The 18,316-nt window shown below is 46.8% G+C and overlaps 1 protein-coding gene across 1 annotated transcript in view; it reads left to right on the top strand.

Moving 5' to 3' along the window:
- Positions 1-16,527, top strand: part of si:dkey-91i10.2 (uncharacterized protein LOC555224 homolog) — a 42,921-nt gene extending 26,394 nt beyond the window's left edge. Inside the window, exons 4-6 of the mRNA XM_052025233.1 lie at positions 7,758-8,410; positions 10,646-10,791; positions 15,668-16,527. Coding sequence (XP_051881193.1) covers positions 7,758-8,410; positions 10,646-10,791; positions 15,668-16,478 — 1,610 coding nt within the window. The 3' untranslated portion in view covers positions 16,479-16,527. The remainder of the gene's footprint in view (positions 1-7,757; positions 8,411-10,645; positions 10,792-15,667) is intronic.
- Positions 16,528-18,316: the final 1,789 nt, after the last annotated feature.

The raw sequence follows: 18,316 nt of genomic DNA on the forward strand, positions 1-18,316 counted from the left end.
TCCAATGAGAGAAGATATTCTTCCAGCATTTACCCTGTCTGGCCGCTGAAGAGCCTTGCGTGTTTCAATAAGGTCGGCTCTCTAACTTCCAAACAATGAGGAGAGAAGCTTTCCTCATAGGACAATCCCTCCACCTGGGGTCATCCTGGTGAGCTTTCTCTGAATCTCCTCCAATGAAATAACAACTTCCTTCAAATGGGGAGACTGTTCACAGTACTCTAGATGTGGCCTTTACAGTGCATTATGTAGATGCAGTAAGACTTCACTACTTTTTAATTCCATTTCCCTTGAAGTACGTGCCAATATCCCACTTACCTTTCCTACTAACTGCCTTCACTTGTGATATGCACTGACTTTCTGTTTTTCAGAACGAGAAGTTGCAAAGAATGTGGGGGGGAGGTGGATCGGACAAAGGGAATACAGTGGGTTGTCAGATAATCCCAATGTTCATGGTGTCATCTAGTTAATAGATTAATGGGGTAAAGAGAGAGCAGCAAAGGGACACAGTAGAGTGTGCAATTCCACAGACTCCCAAGTTCCTTTCTGCAGTTTCACTTCTCCTTACATAATCCTCTATTTCATTCTTCCTTGAACATTTTCCCACATTATACTTCATTTTCCAACCATATTAAATACCCCTGGACTGCCAATTCAATAATTCAACCAATATCCAATGTGCCGGTAACATCAAAGGGATTGGCAGGATTGGAGTTTCCTCCCATTAGAAAGTCAATAACTGAAGGAAAATTGTAAACGCCTACCGAAGAACCGAAATTTCTTCACAGTGCATTGCGAATCTTTGGAATTCTCTGCCCTAGAGAGCAGTGCAATCTCAATACTGCCAAAACAATATGGAATCAAGGGAAGAACAGGCTGGAAAGTTAATGTGGGCAATCAGCTGTGATTGTGTTGAGTGTCTCCGGGTGTGAATGGCTGATGCTCACACATTTTGCTATGTTCTCGAGGTTGGTAGAGGAGGAACTGATTGTCTATAAAGTCATAAGGGGCATAGATAAGGTCACAGTTTTTTTCCCAACGTAGGGGAGTCTAAAACTAGAGGGTGTAGGTTAAGGTAAAGGGGGACAGTTTTAAAGGGGACCTGAGGGGCAACCTTTCCACAGAGGGTGATGGGTATATGGAATGAGCTGCTAGGGGAAGTGGTAGCAGCAGGTACAATTACAGTGTTTAAAGGTCATTTTAGACAGGTACATGGATAGGAAAGCCTGAGAGGGATATGGGCCAAACACATGTGGGACTATTCCAGGTAAGTACCTTGATTGGCATGGACGTTGGGCCAAAGGACTTGTTTCCATGCTGTATAACTCTATGACTCTATGTTCCCAGCAGATTGAGGGGATACATAGGATCTGATTTTGTGCCCAGCTGTACCTGCCGTTCCAAACTCCATAGAAATATAGAAAATAGAAGGTTGGAAAAAGCTTGTTAAGTAATTTTCATGACTAATTACTTTGCTTAGTGAGTAATTACAGCTGGATATATCTCCTGGATATTTGATCGTAACATAACCTACATTTTTATCCAAAGGATTCCCAATTACTACCTTGTATTCAGTGAAACTGCACGTTATTACCCCAGGGTGCTTGTGTCATGCCTGTACTGGTGAGCTTTAGTGTCCTGGCACAATTTGCTTTCGTAGTCCCAGAGAGTTACTGCCTTGGCACCAAGAAAAGGCTTCAGGTTGATGACACTTACCACCAGTGTGGTGGTCACTGCATCTCTGTCACAGGATGTGGCCATTGGTGGGAAGTCCAGCATTTATTGGCCATCCCTTCCAAAGTTAAGAGTCTGGCACATTCCACAACTGGTAATTGGTTTATTATTGTCACATGTACCAGATACAGTGAAAAGCTTTGTTTTGCATGCCATCCAGACAGATCATTCCAAACATCAGTACATTGAGGTAGTACAAAAGGAAAAGCAATAACAGAATGCAGAATATAGTGTTACAGTTACAGGAAAGTACAGTGCAGGCAGACAATAAGGTGCAAGGGTCATGACGAGGTATTTGAACTGGAATTGGTTTATTATTGTCGCATGTACTGAGGTACAGTGAAAAACTTGTCTTGCCTACTGTTCATACAGATCAATTCCTTACAGCAGTGCATTGAGGTACTACAAGATAAACCATAGAACCATAGAACCATACAGCACAAAACAGGCCCTTCGGCCCACCGTGTCGTGCCGTCCATCAGACCACCCTCACACTACCTAACCCCTTCCTCCCGCATATCCCTCTATCTCAGGTTCCTCCATATGCCTATCCAACAAGCTCTTGAACCTGTTCAATGTATCTGCCTCCACCACCACCCCAGGCAGTGCATTCCATGCACCAACCACTCTTTGGGTGAAAAACCTCCCTCTGACATCTCCCCTGAACCTCCCACCCATAACCTTAAAGCCATGACCTCTCGTCTTGAGCATTGGTACCCTGGGAAGGAGGCGCTGACTGTCAACTCTATCTATTCCTCTCAATATTTTATATACCTCTATCATGTCTCCTCTCATCCTCCTCCTTTCCAGTGAATAAAGCCCTAGCACCTTAAGCCTCTCCTCATATTCAATACTCTCCAATCCAGGCAGCATCCTGGTAAATCTCCTCTGCACCCTCTCCAACACCTCCACATCCTTCCTATAATGAGGCGACCAGAACTGAACACAGTACTCTAAGTGTGGCCTAACTAGAGTTTTGTAAAGCTGCATCATCACCTCGCGGCTCTTAAACTCAATCCCACGACTTATGAAAGCCAACATCCCATTGGCCTTCTTAACTGCTCTTTCCACCTGTGAGGCAACTTTCAATGAACTGTGAATATGAACCCCCAGATCCCTCTGCTCCTCCACACTGCCAAGTACCTTGCCATTCACCCAGTACTCTGCCCTGGAGTTTGTCCTTCCAAAGTGTACCACCTCACACTTCGGATTGAATTCCATCTGCCACTTGTCAGCCCAGCTCTGCATCCTATTAATATCCCTCTGTAAGCTCCGACAGCCCTCCACACTATCCACAACACTGCCTATCTTAGTGTCGTCCGCAAACTTACTAACCCAGCCCTCCACCCCCTCATCTAAGTCATCTATAAATATCACAAAAAGTAGAGGTCCCAGAACCAATCCCTGCGGGACACCACTAGTCACTGCCTTCCAATCCGAGGGCACTCCTTCCACCACAACCCTCTGCCTTCTACATGCAAGCCAATTCCTAATCCACACAGCCAAGCTTCCTTGGATCCCTTGGCCTCTGACCTTCTGAAGAAGCCTACCATGAGGAACCTTATCAAATGCCTTACTAAAATCCATGTAAACAGCATTCACCACACTGCCCTCATCAATCTTCCTGGTCACCTCCTCAAAGAACTCTATCAGGCTTGTGAGGCAAGATCTTCCCTTCACAAAGCCATGCTGGCTGTCCCTAATCAGTCCATGATTCTCTAGGTGTTCATAAATCCTATCCCTTAGAATCCTTTCTAACAGCTTACCCACCACAGACGTGAGACTCACCGGTCTATAATTCCCTGGCCTATCCCTATTACCTTTTTTGAACAAGGGGACCACATTCGCAACCCTCCAATCCTCCGGCACCACCCCCGTAGACAACGAGGATTCAAAGATCCTTACCAGTGGTTCAGCAATCTCCTCCCTAGCCTCTCGAAGCAGCCTGGGGAAAATCCCGTCAGGCCCCGGAGATTTATCTGTCTTAATATTATTTAACAACTTCAACACATCCTCTCTCTTGATATCAACAACCTCGAGAACATTACCCCTACCAGCACTCCCTTCCGCATCATCAAGACCCCTCTCCCTGGTGAATACCGAAGAGAAGTACTCATTCAGAACTTCTCCCACTTCCGCTGCCTCCAGGCAAATTCTCCCACCTTTGTCCTTAATCGGACCTACCTTCACCCTAGCCATCCTCCTACCCTTCACATACTTGAAAAAGGCCTTGGGATTTTCCTTAACCCTACTAGCCAAAGCCTTTTCATGTCCCCTTCTAGCTCTCCTCAGCCCTTTCTTAAGTTCCTTCCTCACTACCCTATATTCCTCACGGGCCCTGTCTGAACCTTGCTGCTTATACCTCACGTATGCTACCTTCTTCTCCCTAACAAGTCGTTCCACCTATCTCGTCACCCACAGTTCCTTCACCCTGCCATTCCTTCTCTGCCTCACCGGGACATATTTATCCCTAACATCCTGCATAAGATCCCTGAATATCGACCACATCCCCATGGTACATTTTCCTTCAAAAACGACATCCCAATTTACACTCCCAAGTTCTCTCCTTATAGCCTCGTAGTTCGCCCTTCCCCAATTGAAAACCTCTTGTCCTCTCCGCACCTGTCCCGGTCCATGACAATTTTAAAGGTTATGGAGCAATGGTCACTGTCCCCCAAATGCTCACCCACCAATAGATCCTTCACCTGTCCCAGTTCATTTCCTAAAACTAGATCTAACATGGCATTCCCTCTAGTCGGCCTGTCAACATACTGTGTCAGGAATCCCTCCTGGACACACTTAACAAATTCCGTCCCATCCAAACCTTTGGCACTAAGCAGGTTCCAGTCTATATTTGGCAAGTTGAAGTCTCCCATTATAACGACCCTGTTATTTCTGCTTCTCTCCAAACACTGCCTGCCAATCTGCTCCTCTATATCTCTACTGCTACCGGGGGGCCTATAGAATACTCCTAGTAGAGTAACGGCTCCTTTCTTGTTCCTTAACTCCACCCATACGGACTCTAGAGATGATCCTTCTACAACATCCATCTTTTCCACAGCCGTAACAGTGTCCCTGACCAGTATCGCCACCCCCCACCTCTTCTCCCCCCTTCCCTATCCCTCTTAAAACACCGAAAACCAGGAATATTCAATATCCACTCCTCTCCTGACGTCAGCCACGTCTCAGTAATAGCCACGATATCATAGTCCCCCATACTTATCGCAGCCCTCAGTTCATCCCCCTTATTCCTGACACTTCTTGCATTTAAGTAAACACACTTCAGTCCATCTACCTTACTACTTTTACAGCCTGTATTCTGCTTCTTCCCCAAAGCCTCTCTACCTGTTTGATCTGACTTTTCCCCATCCCCTTCTTCCTCTGACCTACTCCTCTGGTTCCCTTCCCCCTCACAAACTAGTTTAAACCCTCCTGTACCACCCTAGCAAATCTCACCGCAAGGATATTGGCCCCCTTCTGGTTCGGGTGTAACAATAACAGAATGCAGAATAAAGTGTAACATTTACGGAGAAAGTGCAGTGCAGGCAGACAATAAGGTGCAAGGCCACGACGAGGTAGACTGTGAGGTCAAGGGTCCATCTTATCATACTAGGGAACTGTTCAATAGTCTTATAACAGCGGGATAGAAGCTGTCCTTGAGCCTGGTGGTACGTGCTTTCAGGCTTTTGTATCTTCTGCCCAATGGGAGGGGGGAGAAGAGAGAATGTCTGGGGTGGGTGGGGTCTTTGATTATGTTGGCTGAGGGCAGTGCAGTTGATGTGGTTTACTATCTCCTTCCTGTACTCCGACACATCATTATTTGCGATACGGCCCACTACGGTGGTATCATCTGCAAACTTGTAGATGGAGTTAGAGCAGAATCTGGCCACGCAGTCATGAGTAGATTGAGGTAGAATGAGAGATCAAGAGTTAATCTTTAGCATATAAGAGGTCCTGTCAACAGTCTGATAACATCGAGGTAAGGAAGGCGATTGTGAACCAGTTGCAGTTTAACAGCGATCTGGTCGCTCTGTGGGCACTATTGCTGACACGTTTTTTAAGCAGCAGCATTTAATCAATTAAGTGAATTTAAATGAAAATCAACAAACTGCAGAGGCAGGTGGAATTGTAACGTTTTGCCTCAACTGCAATGTTTAAAAGACACTTAGATACGTGGATAGAACATAGAACAGCACAGCACAGGAACAGGCCCTTCAGCCCACAATGTCTGAGCCGCTGATGATGCCAGATTGAACTAATCCCTTCTGCCTGCACATGATCCACATCCCTCCATTCCCCGCATATTCATGCGTCTACCTCTTACCACTGCTTCCACCACCACCCCTGGCAGTGGTTCCTGGCACCCACCACTCTCTGTGTCAAAAAAAAACTTGCCTCACACATCTCCTTTAAACTTTTCCCCTCTCACTTTCAATGCATGTCCTCGAGTATTTGACATTTCTGCCCTGGGAAAAACATTCTGACTCTCATAATTTTTTATAAATTTCTATCAAGTCTCCCCTCAGCCTCCAACGCCCCAGAGAAAACAACCCGTTTGTCCAACCTCTCCTTATAGCTCATACTCCCTAATCCAGGCTGCATCCTAGTGAACCTCTTCTGCACCCTCTCCAGAGCCTCCACATCCTTCCTGTAATGGGACGACCAGAATTGCACACAGTACTCCAAGTGCGGCATAACCAAAGCTTTATACAGCTGCAACATGACTCCCTGACTCTTATACTCAATGCCTGACTGATAGGGAAGGTTTAGAGGGATTTGGGACAAATGCAGACAAATGAGACTAACTCAGGTAAGTACCTTGGTCAGCATTGGGCTGAAGGTCCTGTTTCCATGCGGCGTAACTTGTGGAAGGGGTAGATGGATAGGTGGTGTAAATGCTCTGTTGAGATGAGATCTCTGGTTAGCATGGATCTCTGAATTATCAGTTGAGTAGTTTAATCAATATGCCTCATCACTCATAGAGTCACAGAGCAAATCAGCACAGGTACAGGCCCTTCAGACCAACCAGTCCATGCCGACCACAGTGCCCACCCATCTAGTCCTAATTTCCAACGTTCAGCCCATATCCCTCTAAGCCCCGCCCCTCCATGTACCTATCCAAGTGCCTCTTAAATGATACTATTGTACCTGCCTCACCCACTTCCTCTGGCAGCTCGTTCCATAAACTCACCGCCCTCTGCGTGAAAAATTTGCCCCTCGCATCCCTTTTAAAACTTTCCCCCCTCAACCTCAACCTATGCCCCCTAGTTTTGGACTCCCCTACCCTGGGGAAAAGACTGTTACCATCCACCTTATCTTGACCTCACAATCTACCTCGTTATGACCTTGCACCTTATTGTCTACCTGCACTGCACTTTCTCTGTAGCTGTGACACTTTACTCTGTATTCTGTATTGTTTTACCTTGTACTACCTCAAAGCACTGTGTAATGAATTGATCTGTATGAACGGTATGCAAGACAAGTTTTTCCCTGTACCTCAGTACAAGTGACAATAATAAACCAATTTTATAAACCTCTATAAGATCACCCCTCATTCTCTTATAAGGTCGCCCCTTGTTCTCCTACGTTCCAAGGAATAAAGACCTAGTCTGGCCAACCTCTCCCTATAACTCAGGCCCTCTAGTCCTGGCAACATCCTTGTAAATCTTCTCTGTACTCTTTCAAGTTTAACTGCGTCTTTCCTATAACAGGGTGACAAAACTGTACACAGTACTCCAAGTGCAGCCTCACCAACGACCTGTACAACTGCAAGATAAGGTCCCAGCTCCTATACTCAGTGCCCCGACTGATGAAGGCCAGCGTGCAAAATGCCTTCTTCACTACCCTGTCTACCTGTGACGCCGCTTTCAATTAACCATTTACTTGTGCTCCTGGGTCCCTCTGTTCCATTACACTAGTGCCCTACCATTCATAGTGTAGGTCCTATTTGCAGATTTTATGTTCCTCTCTCTATCCCCTACGTGGGATCTAACGCTGGTTGTAATGTTACCATCTCTGATGCCCAGGTCCGCTCTCGAACCCAGCCACCAGGGCGGACGACACCTCCCCCACCTCTGGACCCCGGGATCACCGCCTACAGCCTGGGCCCTCCCATCGGCCGAAGCACCGCTGGAGTGACCTGAGCACCGACAGTGGCGTGGTGGGACTGAACGACAGGAGCGAGGAGAGGGAGGAGGAAGAGGAGGAGGAGGAGGCAGAGGAGGAGGAGAGGGCGAGGAAGGGCCGGCCAGGGGAGGTGGAGCGAGCGGACAGCGGCATCGGGCCCGGCACGGCCAAGAAGTGGAGGAGCCGGGTGGAGGAGACGGCCCGCTCCGTGCAGGCCTGGGTGACCCACCGCCCCTGCGTCGACTGCGGGGAGAGGGACGTCTTGGAGCCCGACCCGGTGCCCGTGGGGAGGCGGCGGGAGAACCTGTGCGGCAAGTGTGCCAAGCGCAGGAGGGAGCGCAAGGAGGCCATCCTGGAGTTCGTCAACACCGAGTCCAGCTACGGCGAGGACCTGCGCATCATCAGGGAGGAGTTCCACCTGCCCATGCAGGCAGCTGGCCTCCTAACCCCAGAACAGCTGGCGGTGGTCTTCAGCAACATCCAGGAGCTCATCGAGGTCAACGAGAAGTTCCTAGAGAGGTTGCTGGATTCCACAGAGCAAGCCTTTGATCAGGTGAGCAGAGGCTGGGTCAATGTGCAAAGACTCAGAGCCATGCAGCACGGAAACCGGCCCTTTGGCCCAACTGGTCCATGATTCCCATCTGAGCTAATCACACTTGCCCCCATATCTGGCCCATATCATTCTGAACCTTTCCTATCCATGTACCTGTCCAGGTACCTTTTAAATGTTGTTAATGTACCTGCCTCAACCACTTCCTCTGGCAGCTCGTCCCATATACTGACCACCCTCTGGGAGGAAAAGTTGCCGTCAGGTTCTTATTAAATCTCTCACCTCCCTCCTTAAACTAAAACCTCTATTTCTTGATTCCACCACTCTGGGAAAAAGTGTGTGCATTCACCCTAGCTACGCCCCCTCATGATTTTATACACCTCTATAAGATCACCCCTCATTCTCCTACACTCCAATGAAAAATGTCCGAACCTGCTCAACCTCTCGCCATAATTCAGTCCCTCAAGTCCCAGCAACATCCTCGTAGATCTCCTCTGCACTCTTTCCAGCTTAATGGCATCTTTCCTACAGCAGGGTGACCAAAACTGAACACAATATTCCAAAACTCATTTGCTCTCTCTACTTTTTCCTCTCTCTCTCTCTCTCTCTCTCTCTCTCTTACCCACTGCTGCTCTCTCCCTCAATTGCACCCTCTTCCCCCTGCTCTCCCTCCCTTCTTCCCTCTGCCCTCCTCCCCTCAGCCTTCCTCTCCATCTTGATCTCTTTTATTGAAGTAATAAGATTCTTGATTTTGACAGGACGTGCCCCTCACAAGAGAACACAAGAAAATAGGAGCAAGAGTAGGCCATCAGACCTTTCAAGCCTGCCCCGCCATTCAAAGTTGTGGCTGATCTATGCTGTTCTCAATTCGTCTTCTGTCCCATGTCTCCATACCCCTCTATTTCTTGATCTATCGAATTTTTATCCACTTCCCCTTTAAATATTTCGAATGATCCAGCTTCTACCACCCACTGGGACAGAGAATTCCAGAGAATCGCCACCCTCTAAGAGAAAAATTTCTCAGTTTTAAATGATTGGCCCTTATGCTGCAGTTATGACCCCTTGTTTGAGACTCTCCCAGTGAAAGCATCCCACCATTTACCCTGTCAAGCCCCCTTAGGATCCTATATGTTTGAATAAGATCACCCCTCATTCTTCTAAACTCCCAAGGAATACAGACTGAAACTGTTACAGTCTCCCTTGATAGGACAACCCTCTCATCCCAGCAATTAACCTGCTGAATCCCCTTTGGACTGCCTCCCATGTTACTATATCCCTTTTTAGGTAAGGGGACTAAAACCTGTACACAGTATTCCAGGTGAGTCCTCACCAACGCCCAGTATAATTGCAACAAAACCTCCCTATTTTTAAACTCCAACTCCTTTGCAATGAAGGACAAAATGCCATGCCTTCTTGTTGGAAGTGCCTACTAACTTGTGTGATTCATGCACTAGAACACCTAGATAGAACATAGAACATAGAACACTACAGCACAGTACAGGCCCTTTGGCCCATAATGTTGTGCCAACATTTTATCCTGCTCTAAGATCGATCTAACCCTTCCCTCCTACATAGCCCTCTATTCTTCTATCATTCATGTGTCTATCTAAGAGTATCTTAAATGTCTCTAATATACCTGCCCCCACAACCTCTGCAGGCAGTGCATTCCACGTACCCACCACTCTCTGTGTAAAAAACTTACCCCTGACATCCTCCTTATACCTTCCTCCAATCACCTTATAATTATGCCCCCTCACGTTAGCCATTTTTGCCCTGGGAAAAAGTCTCTGACTGTCCACTCGATCTATGCCTCTTATCTTGTACACCTCTATCAAGTCACCTCTCATCCTCCTTCTCTCCAGAGAGAAAAGCCCCAGCTCGCTCAACCTATCCTCAGAAGACATGCTCTCCAATCTAGGCAGCATCCTGGTAAATCTCCTCTGCACCCTCTCTAAAGCTTCCACATCCTCCCTATAATGAGGCGACCAGAACTGTACACAGTACTCCAAGTGTGGTCTGACCAGAGTTCTACAGAGCTGCAACATATGACGTGAAATTTGTTGTTTTGCAGCAGTACAGTGCAAGACAAAATACTTCTATCAGATCTTTTCTCTGCCTCCGATGCTCCAGAGGAAACAATCTAAGTCGGTCTAGCCCCCACCTTTATTTCACAAAAGACACTAAATAAATATAATATGTTATTGCCTTCTCATCCTCTTCTTTCCAATGTGTTGTCAGAATGATGAGGACTTTTTGACCGTGTGCATTGGTGAGATGTTCCTGGAATTCGTTAACATGCTGCCAGCTTTTCAGACTTACTGCATCCACCAGTCTTCATCTATCAACCTACTCAACTCTCTGGAGAAGGAGAAGGAACTTCTCAGGTACTAATACACTCAGCTCCTTGCATTTGTGGAACTTAGTAATGATGGTCTAGAAGGCTGGGAACAGCAGGACATCATTCAGCCTGTTCCACCGCTGAAATGGGTCATGGTTGCTCTATACCAACCTTTGTCCACCTTGGTTCAGTACTGCTCCTCATAACCTCTCCGAACAAACAGATGTCCATCAGTTATTAAAAGTTAAAATTCTGCAGATGCTAAAATTCTGGGAACACTCATCAGGTCGGGCAGCATCTGTGGAAAGAGAAACAGTGAACGTTTCAGGTCCCTGGGTTCTAATTAAGTGTCCTGTACCTGAAACGATAAATGCTTCTCCACCCACAGACGCTGCCTGACCTGCTGAGCATTTTCTCTTTTTATTTAAAAAAGATATTCATCTTTCATTTTCATTTCAGTGGAACTACGTACAAAGAGGACTAATTTTCAGGGTTACAGATAACATGGAGGATTGTGACAACACCTTCAAAGTTCCAGATGGCTTCCTTGTAAACAGGCCCAGGCCCATGCCATTGGTGGACTGCTGTGTCTTGTGGGACAACCCTGGTACCCATTGCTTCATAGAGTGGCTGATTGTCTACCTGCAATGCACTTCCCTGTAGCTGTGACACTTTACTCTGTATTCTGTTAGTGTTTTCACCCTGTACTACCTCAATGCACTGTGTAATGAATTGATCTGTACGAACCGTATGAAAGACACGTTTTTCACTGTACCTCGGTACAAGTGACAATAATAAACCAATACCAATACCAATTCACCTTACCAGACAACCACTCAGTCAGTGAAGACAAAATAATTACTTCAATATGTTATTGAACACTGGGTGGGGGGGGGGGGGGGCAGAATCTGAATTTGTAATATTATTCTGGAAATTCACTTGTTTGAATTCAGACTTCCTAACCATGCAGTAAATGTTATCTTCAGTTCTGGCACTACATCACTATTGAAGGAGAGAGAAGTTACTTAAAACTCAAGTGGGCATAAACTTGGATAGCAGGCTGGTGTAGCTTGTCGAACAATGAGGACTTTTTTGATCCTGACCTCCGGTGCTGTCTGTGTGGAGTTTGCACGTTCTCCCTGTGACCGTGTGGGTTACCCCGGGTGCTCCGGTTTCCTCCCACATCCCAAAGACATGCAGGTCGGTGAGTTAATTGGCCCCTGTAAATTGCCCCTAGTGTGTGGGTGAGTGGGGAATCTGGGGAGAGTTTATGAAAATGTGGAGATATAATGGGATTAGTATAAATGGGTGCTTGATAGTTGGCATGGACTCAGTGCGCTGAAGGGTATGTTTCTTCTGAACCAGCTTTTAGATTTATGAGTGACTACCTTATATTTAAGAATCGTGGTTTCAGTCAGACCCAAAAGTAGAAACATTTGTTCTGTATCCATTAGAAATGGTGGTGTAGCAGTTAAATTAGTGGACTAGCAATCCAGAAAACATTTCAGAAACACGAGTGTGAATCCTTCCATGTCAACTAGAGGATTTAACTTCAGTTAGTTAAAGTCAATGAACTTTAAAAAATACTAAGCAATGGTGACCAACTGTTGCTGTTGATATAGGACCACTAATGCAGCTGTTCATATGACAGAAGGGTCACTCAAAAATGGACTCCTGGAGGCCAAAAGCTTGGTTAAAAGGGATAGATTGTACGGGATGTATTAAAGCAGAGAGGCTTGGGGGTGAGGGGGATGAGAGAGAGGGAGGGAGGGAGGGAGGGAGGGAGGGAGGGAGGGAGGGAGGGAGAGAGAGAGAGAGAGAGAGAGAGAGAGAGAGAGAGAGAGAGAGAGAGAGAGAGAGAGAGAGAGAGAGAGAGAGAGAGAGAGAGAGTGAGAATTGCCCTTTAGGAAGGCTAAAGGCCTGGCTGCCAACGAAAGAGCAATGAAAATTGTAGATGGTCAAGAGGACGGAATTAGAGCCCAAGAAATAGCAGCAGGAGTCGGCTATTTGGTCCCTCTAGCCTGCTCTCCCATTCAATGAGGTTGTGGCTTATTTCCTAACTCCATTGTTCTACACAATCCCAATATCTCTTCATTCCTCTACTACCCAGAAATCTATTGAATTGGTAATTGGTTTATTATTGCCACATGTACCAAGATACAGTGAAAAGCTTTTGTTTGCATGCCATCCGGACAGATCACTCCATACATGTACATCGAGGTAGTACAAAAGGGTGGCCCTTGCACCTTATTGTCTGCCTGCTCTGCACTTTCTCTGTGACTGTAACACTATAATCTGCATTCCTTTGCCATGTATTTACACTCGGTGTAATTTACAGCAGCCAGTTAACCTACGAGGTCATTCTCAGGATGTGGTAGTAACAGTGGGAACGTACAAACTTCACACGGACAGTGTCTGAGGTCAGGATGGAATTTGGGGCTGTAAGGCAGCAACACCAACTACAACACCCAATTGAGCTTCAGCGTCCTGGCCAAAATTTAGCTCTGAGTCAACATTAGAAAAATAAGCTGTCTGATCATTGACACGGTTCTGTTTCTGGGACCCCACTGCTGCATAAACAGTGATTACATTTTTAAACTAGTCCACTGGCTTTACAGTATTTTGGGCTGTAAGCCAGGCACTTCTCAGCAAAGGTTGACATTGACCCTCACTTTTAATGTACCAGCACAGACTTTGGTCGACTGAGTAAACAAGTATTTGAAGGTCTAGACCTCGGACCTGACACAAAATTCATGGTCTACTGGGCAGCAGTGATCTCTGCCCTCCTGTATGCTTCTGGTTTGGCTTATTTGGTTTATTATTATTGTCACATGTGAAAAACTTTCATTTGCATGCTATCCAGGCAGATCCTTCCATGCAAAAGTACATCGAGGTGGTAAAAGAAAACAGAATGAAGAATATAGTGTTAGATACAGAGAAAGTGCAGTGTAGGGAGACAATAAGGTGCAAGGGCCGTGAGGAGGTAGATTGGGAGATCAAGTATTTATCTTTAACATATGAGAAGTCCATTCAAGAGTCTGATAACAGCGGGATAGAAGCTATCCTTGAGCCTGGTGGTACGTGCTTTCAGGCTTTTGTATCTTCTGTCCGATGGGAAGGGGGAGAAGAGAGAATGTTTGGGTTGGTAATTGGTTTATTATTGTCACATGTACCGAGATACAGTGAAAAAGTTTGCTTCGCATGCCATCCATACAGATCATTTCAAAACATTAGTACATCAAGGTATTACAAAGGGAAAAGCAATAACAGAATGCAGAATATAGTGTTACAGTTACAGAGAAAGTGCAGTGCAGGCAGACAATAAGGTGCAAGGGTTATGATGAGGTAGATAGAGAGATCAAGAGTTCATCTTTAACATACAAGAGGTCCATTCAAGAGTCTTGTGAGAGCAGGATAGATGCTGTCCTTGAGCCTGGTGGTGCGTGTTTTCAAGCTGTTGTATCCTCTGCCCGACAGAAGGAGGGGTGGGAAAGACAGAATGTCCAGGTTGGGAGGGGTCCTTGGTTATGTTGGCAGCTTTCCCAAGGCAATGAGAAGTGTAGACAGAGTCAGTGGAGGGGAGGCTGGTTTGTGTGATGGACTGGGCTGTATCCACAACTCTGAAATTTCTTGTGGTCTTGGGCGGAGCAATTGCCATTCCAAGCCGTGATGCATCCAAATAGGATGCTTTCTATGGTGCATCTATAAAAATTGGTGAGATTCAACAGGGACATGCTGAATTTCCTTAGCCTTCTGAGGAAGTAGAGGTGCTGGTGTGCTTTCTTGGCCATAGGGTCTATGCAGTTGGACCAGGGCAAGCTATTGGTGACCTGAACTACCTACCACAGACATCTCAAAGTCCTGGAAAAATACCACCAACACTGTCCAAATTAACTGAAAGGACGTGAACCAACGTCTCTTCTTCCCCCTCCCATCGAGCGGAAGGTACAAAAGCCTGAAAGCACGTACCACCAGGCTCAAGGACAGCTTCTAACAGACTATTGAACGGCCCCCTGGGACGATAAGATGGACTGTTGACCTCACAATCTACCTGATTATGGCCTTGCACCTTATTGCCTGCCTGCCTGCACTGCACTTTCTCTGTAACTGTAGCAATATATTCTGCTTTCTGTTATTGTTTTTCCTTGTACTACCTCAATGCACTGTTGTAATGAAATAATCGGTATGGATGGCATGCAAAACAATGGATGGTACATGTTAAGAAGGATTATAGGAAGGATGTGGAGGCGTTGGAAAGGATGCAGAAGAGATTTACCAGGACACTGCCTGGTTTAGAGAGTATGCATTATGAGGAGAGACTAAGGGAGCTAGGGCTTTACTCTTTGGAGAGAAGGAGAATGAGAGGAGACATGATAGAGGTGTACAAAATATTAAGAGGAATAGATAGAGTGGACAGCCAGCGCCTTTTTCCCAGGGCACCAATGCTCAATACAAGAGGGCATGGCTTTGAAGTAATGGGTGGGAAGTTCAAGGGAGATATCAGAGGAAGGTTTTTCACCCAGAGAGTGGTTGGGGCATGGAATGTGCTGCCTGGGGTGGTGGTGGAGGCAGGTACATTGGTCAAATTCAAGAGATTGCTAGATAAGCATATGGAGGAATTTAAAATAGAGGGATATGGGGGAGGAAGGGGTTAGGTAGTCTTAGGTGAGGTCTAAAGGTCGGCACAACATTGTGGGCCGAAGGGCCTGTATTGTGCTGTACTGTTCTATGTCTATGTCCATGTCTATGTGATAATAATAAACCATTTAGCAACTATTTAATGCTACAAGTCAATTTGATGTTACTGGGCAAAGCAGTTGAATAATCTGGTCAACTATTTTAGGTTACTCATCAATTAGTAAATGATACTGGTCAATGCCGTTGGTTTTGCATTAACCGAGCGTTCTGTTGGTTGCTCTCAGGATCTTCCTTGACGTGTCACAGAACGACAATACTGCGCTGCGTCGCATGAACCTGCGCTCCTTCCTGATGGCCCCACTGCAGCGAGTCACCAAGTACCCGCTGCTCCTGAGCCGGATCAGCAGCTCGACGCCGGAGTACCACCCGGACCACCGGGGTCTGCGGGAGGCCAAGAGCAGGGTGGAGTCCCACCTGGAGCACATCAACATGAGGAGCAGGCAGGAGGGCGCCCCGCTCTGGCCCCTCCGCTCCTTCCGGCGCGGGAGCCGCCGTCACCGGGAGGCCGCCGACGTGGAGATGAGGGAGGTGGCCATCCGGGCAGTGGGCTGGCCGAGGGAAGAGACGCGCTTCGCCATGGAAGGCACACTCCAGTCCTCGCAGCCCAGCGACGGCCAGTGGTCCAAGAAGGGGAGCAGGTCCCTCAAGTTCCAGAACCTCCACGCGCTCCTGATGGTCAACAAACCGGAGCCGGAGCCCGGCCAGGAAGGCACGGCGTCTGGCGGGAGCGGATGGGAGGTGGCGCGGGACGCCGCGCTGGTGCTGATCCGGGACAAGAGTGGCGGCAAGTTCTCCCTCTTTCGCCGGCCCATCCACCTGGGCAACTGCGTGGTGTCCTCGGACCCGGACTGCGACGACACCTTCGAGCTGCTGGAGATCCCCAAGGAGGTGTTCGTCTTCCGCGACGTGGACCAGCCACGGACCCAGCACTGGTTCAGGCTGGTCAAGCGTTACTCACAGGACCTGGGCTCCTGGCGCAAGAGGCGCAATGCGCTTCCCAATATCATGATCAACGCCACCTACAGCAGAGCCTGAATCTGCGGGGTTATCTCCCTGAGCAACGCCCCGACACAAGCATTGTTACAGTCACTGCTTAATGAATGGAGGGAGGGGCAAGGTCAAGGGCAGGGTGGGAAAGGAGGAGTGTTGTGGGGGTTGGGGAAAGGGTGAACAGCTATGCCAATCTTCTGAATTGGCCAGGAGCCTCCAGAAATCAAGATTTAATCTTCCAGACTCTTGCAAGCAAAACTCAGGGTTAGGGAATACCATTAAAGAAAATTCTTTGAACACTTCTGCTTTGCAGTTGTAAAATTGTCAAAGAATGTCTCTTGGATTCAGTATCACCCAATCAGAAAATAAAGAGTCCATTCACTTGTCAATTGGCCCTTGGAAGAGATATCGTTGACAAGGCGGGGTCTTGTTGCGTGACCAATAGATATACCAGGATGTTGCCAGGACTCAAGGCACTGAGTTATAAGGAGAGGTTGGATAGGCTAGGACATTTTTCCTTGGAGCATAGGAGACTTGAGGAGTGATCTTATAGAATTGTATAAAATCACGAGGGGCACAGATAGGGCGAATGCACACAGTCTTTTTCCCAGGGTGGGGGAATCGAGAACTGGAGGACATAGGTTTAGGGTGAGAGGGGAGAGATTTTTTAGGAAATTGAGGGGGCAACTCTTTTTTACAAAGATGATGGTCAGTAAATGGAACGAGCTGCTAGAGGAAGTGGTTGAGGCAGGTACCTTAACAACTTTTAAAAGACATTTGGACAGGTACATGGATAGGAAAGGTTTAGAAGAATATGGGCAATACATGAGCAAATCACTGACTTAGATGACATGAAATTTGTTGTTTTGTGGCGGCAGCACAGTGCCAAGACATAAAATTACTATAAGTTATAAACATAAATAAATAGTGCAACAGAAAGGAATAACGAGGTAGTGTTCATGGGTTCATGGACCGTTCAGAGATCTGATGGCGGAGCTATATAATATTACTAGCTTAGATGGGTGTCTTGGTCGGCAAGGACCAGTTGGGCCAAAGGGCCTCTTTTTGTGCTGTATGAACAGTTAAAGGGAGGGAGGGAGGAGAGGACAATAGTTTGACAAAGCTTTCAAGAATATATCCCACCAGAGCTGGCAGCAATACCTCAGAGATTATCTCACTTTGACTCTACACCTTGCTTGATGAAGATTTAACCTAGCGTTAAACAATATGTAATAATCATGCTTGGGGCACACTGAGGAGAACTTGTGATTTGCTGGCAAAATGAACATTTACCTAAGTATGATTGCCCACGTCACCAGACCGAGTGACAGTGGGGGTATGGTTGCCAGGTCTAATTGGATACGTTCCTGAAGGTTTCCCTCTCCAACCACCTCACCACTTTTGCAATTACAGTAAAGGTGGGGTCAGGTGTGGTTGTTGGTAGCCTCTTAGCTTGGGCTAGAAGGTTGGGAGTTTAAGCCCCACTCCGGAGACTTGAGCATAAAAATCCAGGCTGACACTCCACAGAGGTACTATGGAAATGCCACAGTCAGAGGTACCCACTTAGAGATGAAATGTTAATCTGAATCTCCATCTTCTTTCTCGGGTAGATATAATCGACCCTGCCATCATATTTTGGAAAAGAGCAATAGGGTTCTCCCCAGAATTTGCCTAATTGATTATCCCTTAATCAACATTTCCAAAACAGCTAGCCAGGTCATTGTCCACTGCTGTTTGTGGGAGCTTCCTGTGCGCAATTTGGCTGCCTCATTTCCTTAATTATAATAGCAACCACACTTCAAAACTATTTCACTGACAGTAAAATGCTTTGGGATATTTGAAAGATATGAGTAAGGTATTACTTAAACACAAATGTTCAGGAA

Source organism: Pristis pectinata, chromosome 1 (genome assembly GCF_009764475.1).
Source record: "Pristis pectinata isolate sPriPec2 chromosome 1, sPriPec2.1.pri, whole genome shotgun sequence".
Classification (NCBI taxonomy): domain Eukaryota; kingdom Metazoa; phylum Chordata; class Chondrichthyes; order Rhinopristiformes; family Pristidae; genus Pristis; species Pristis pectinata.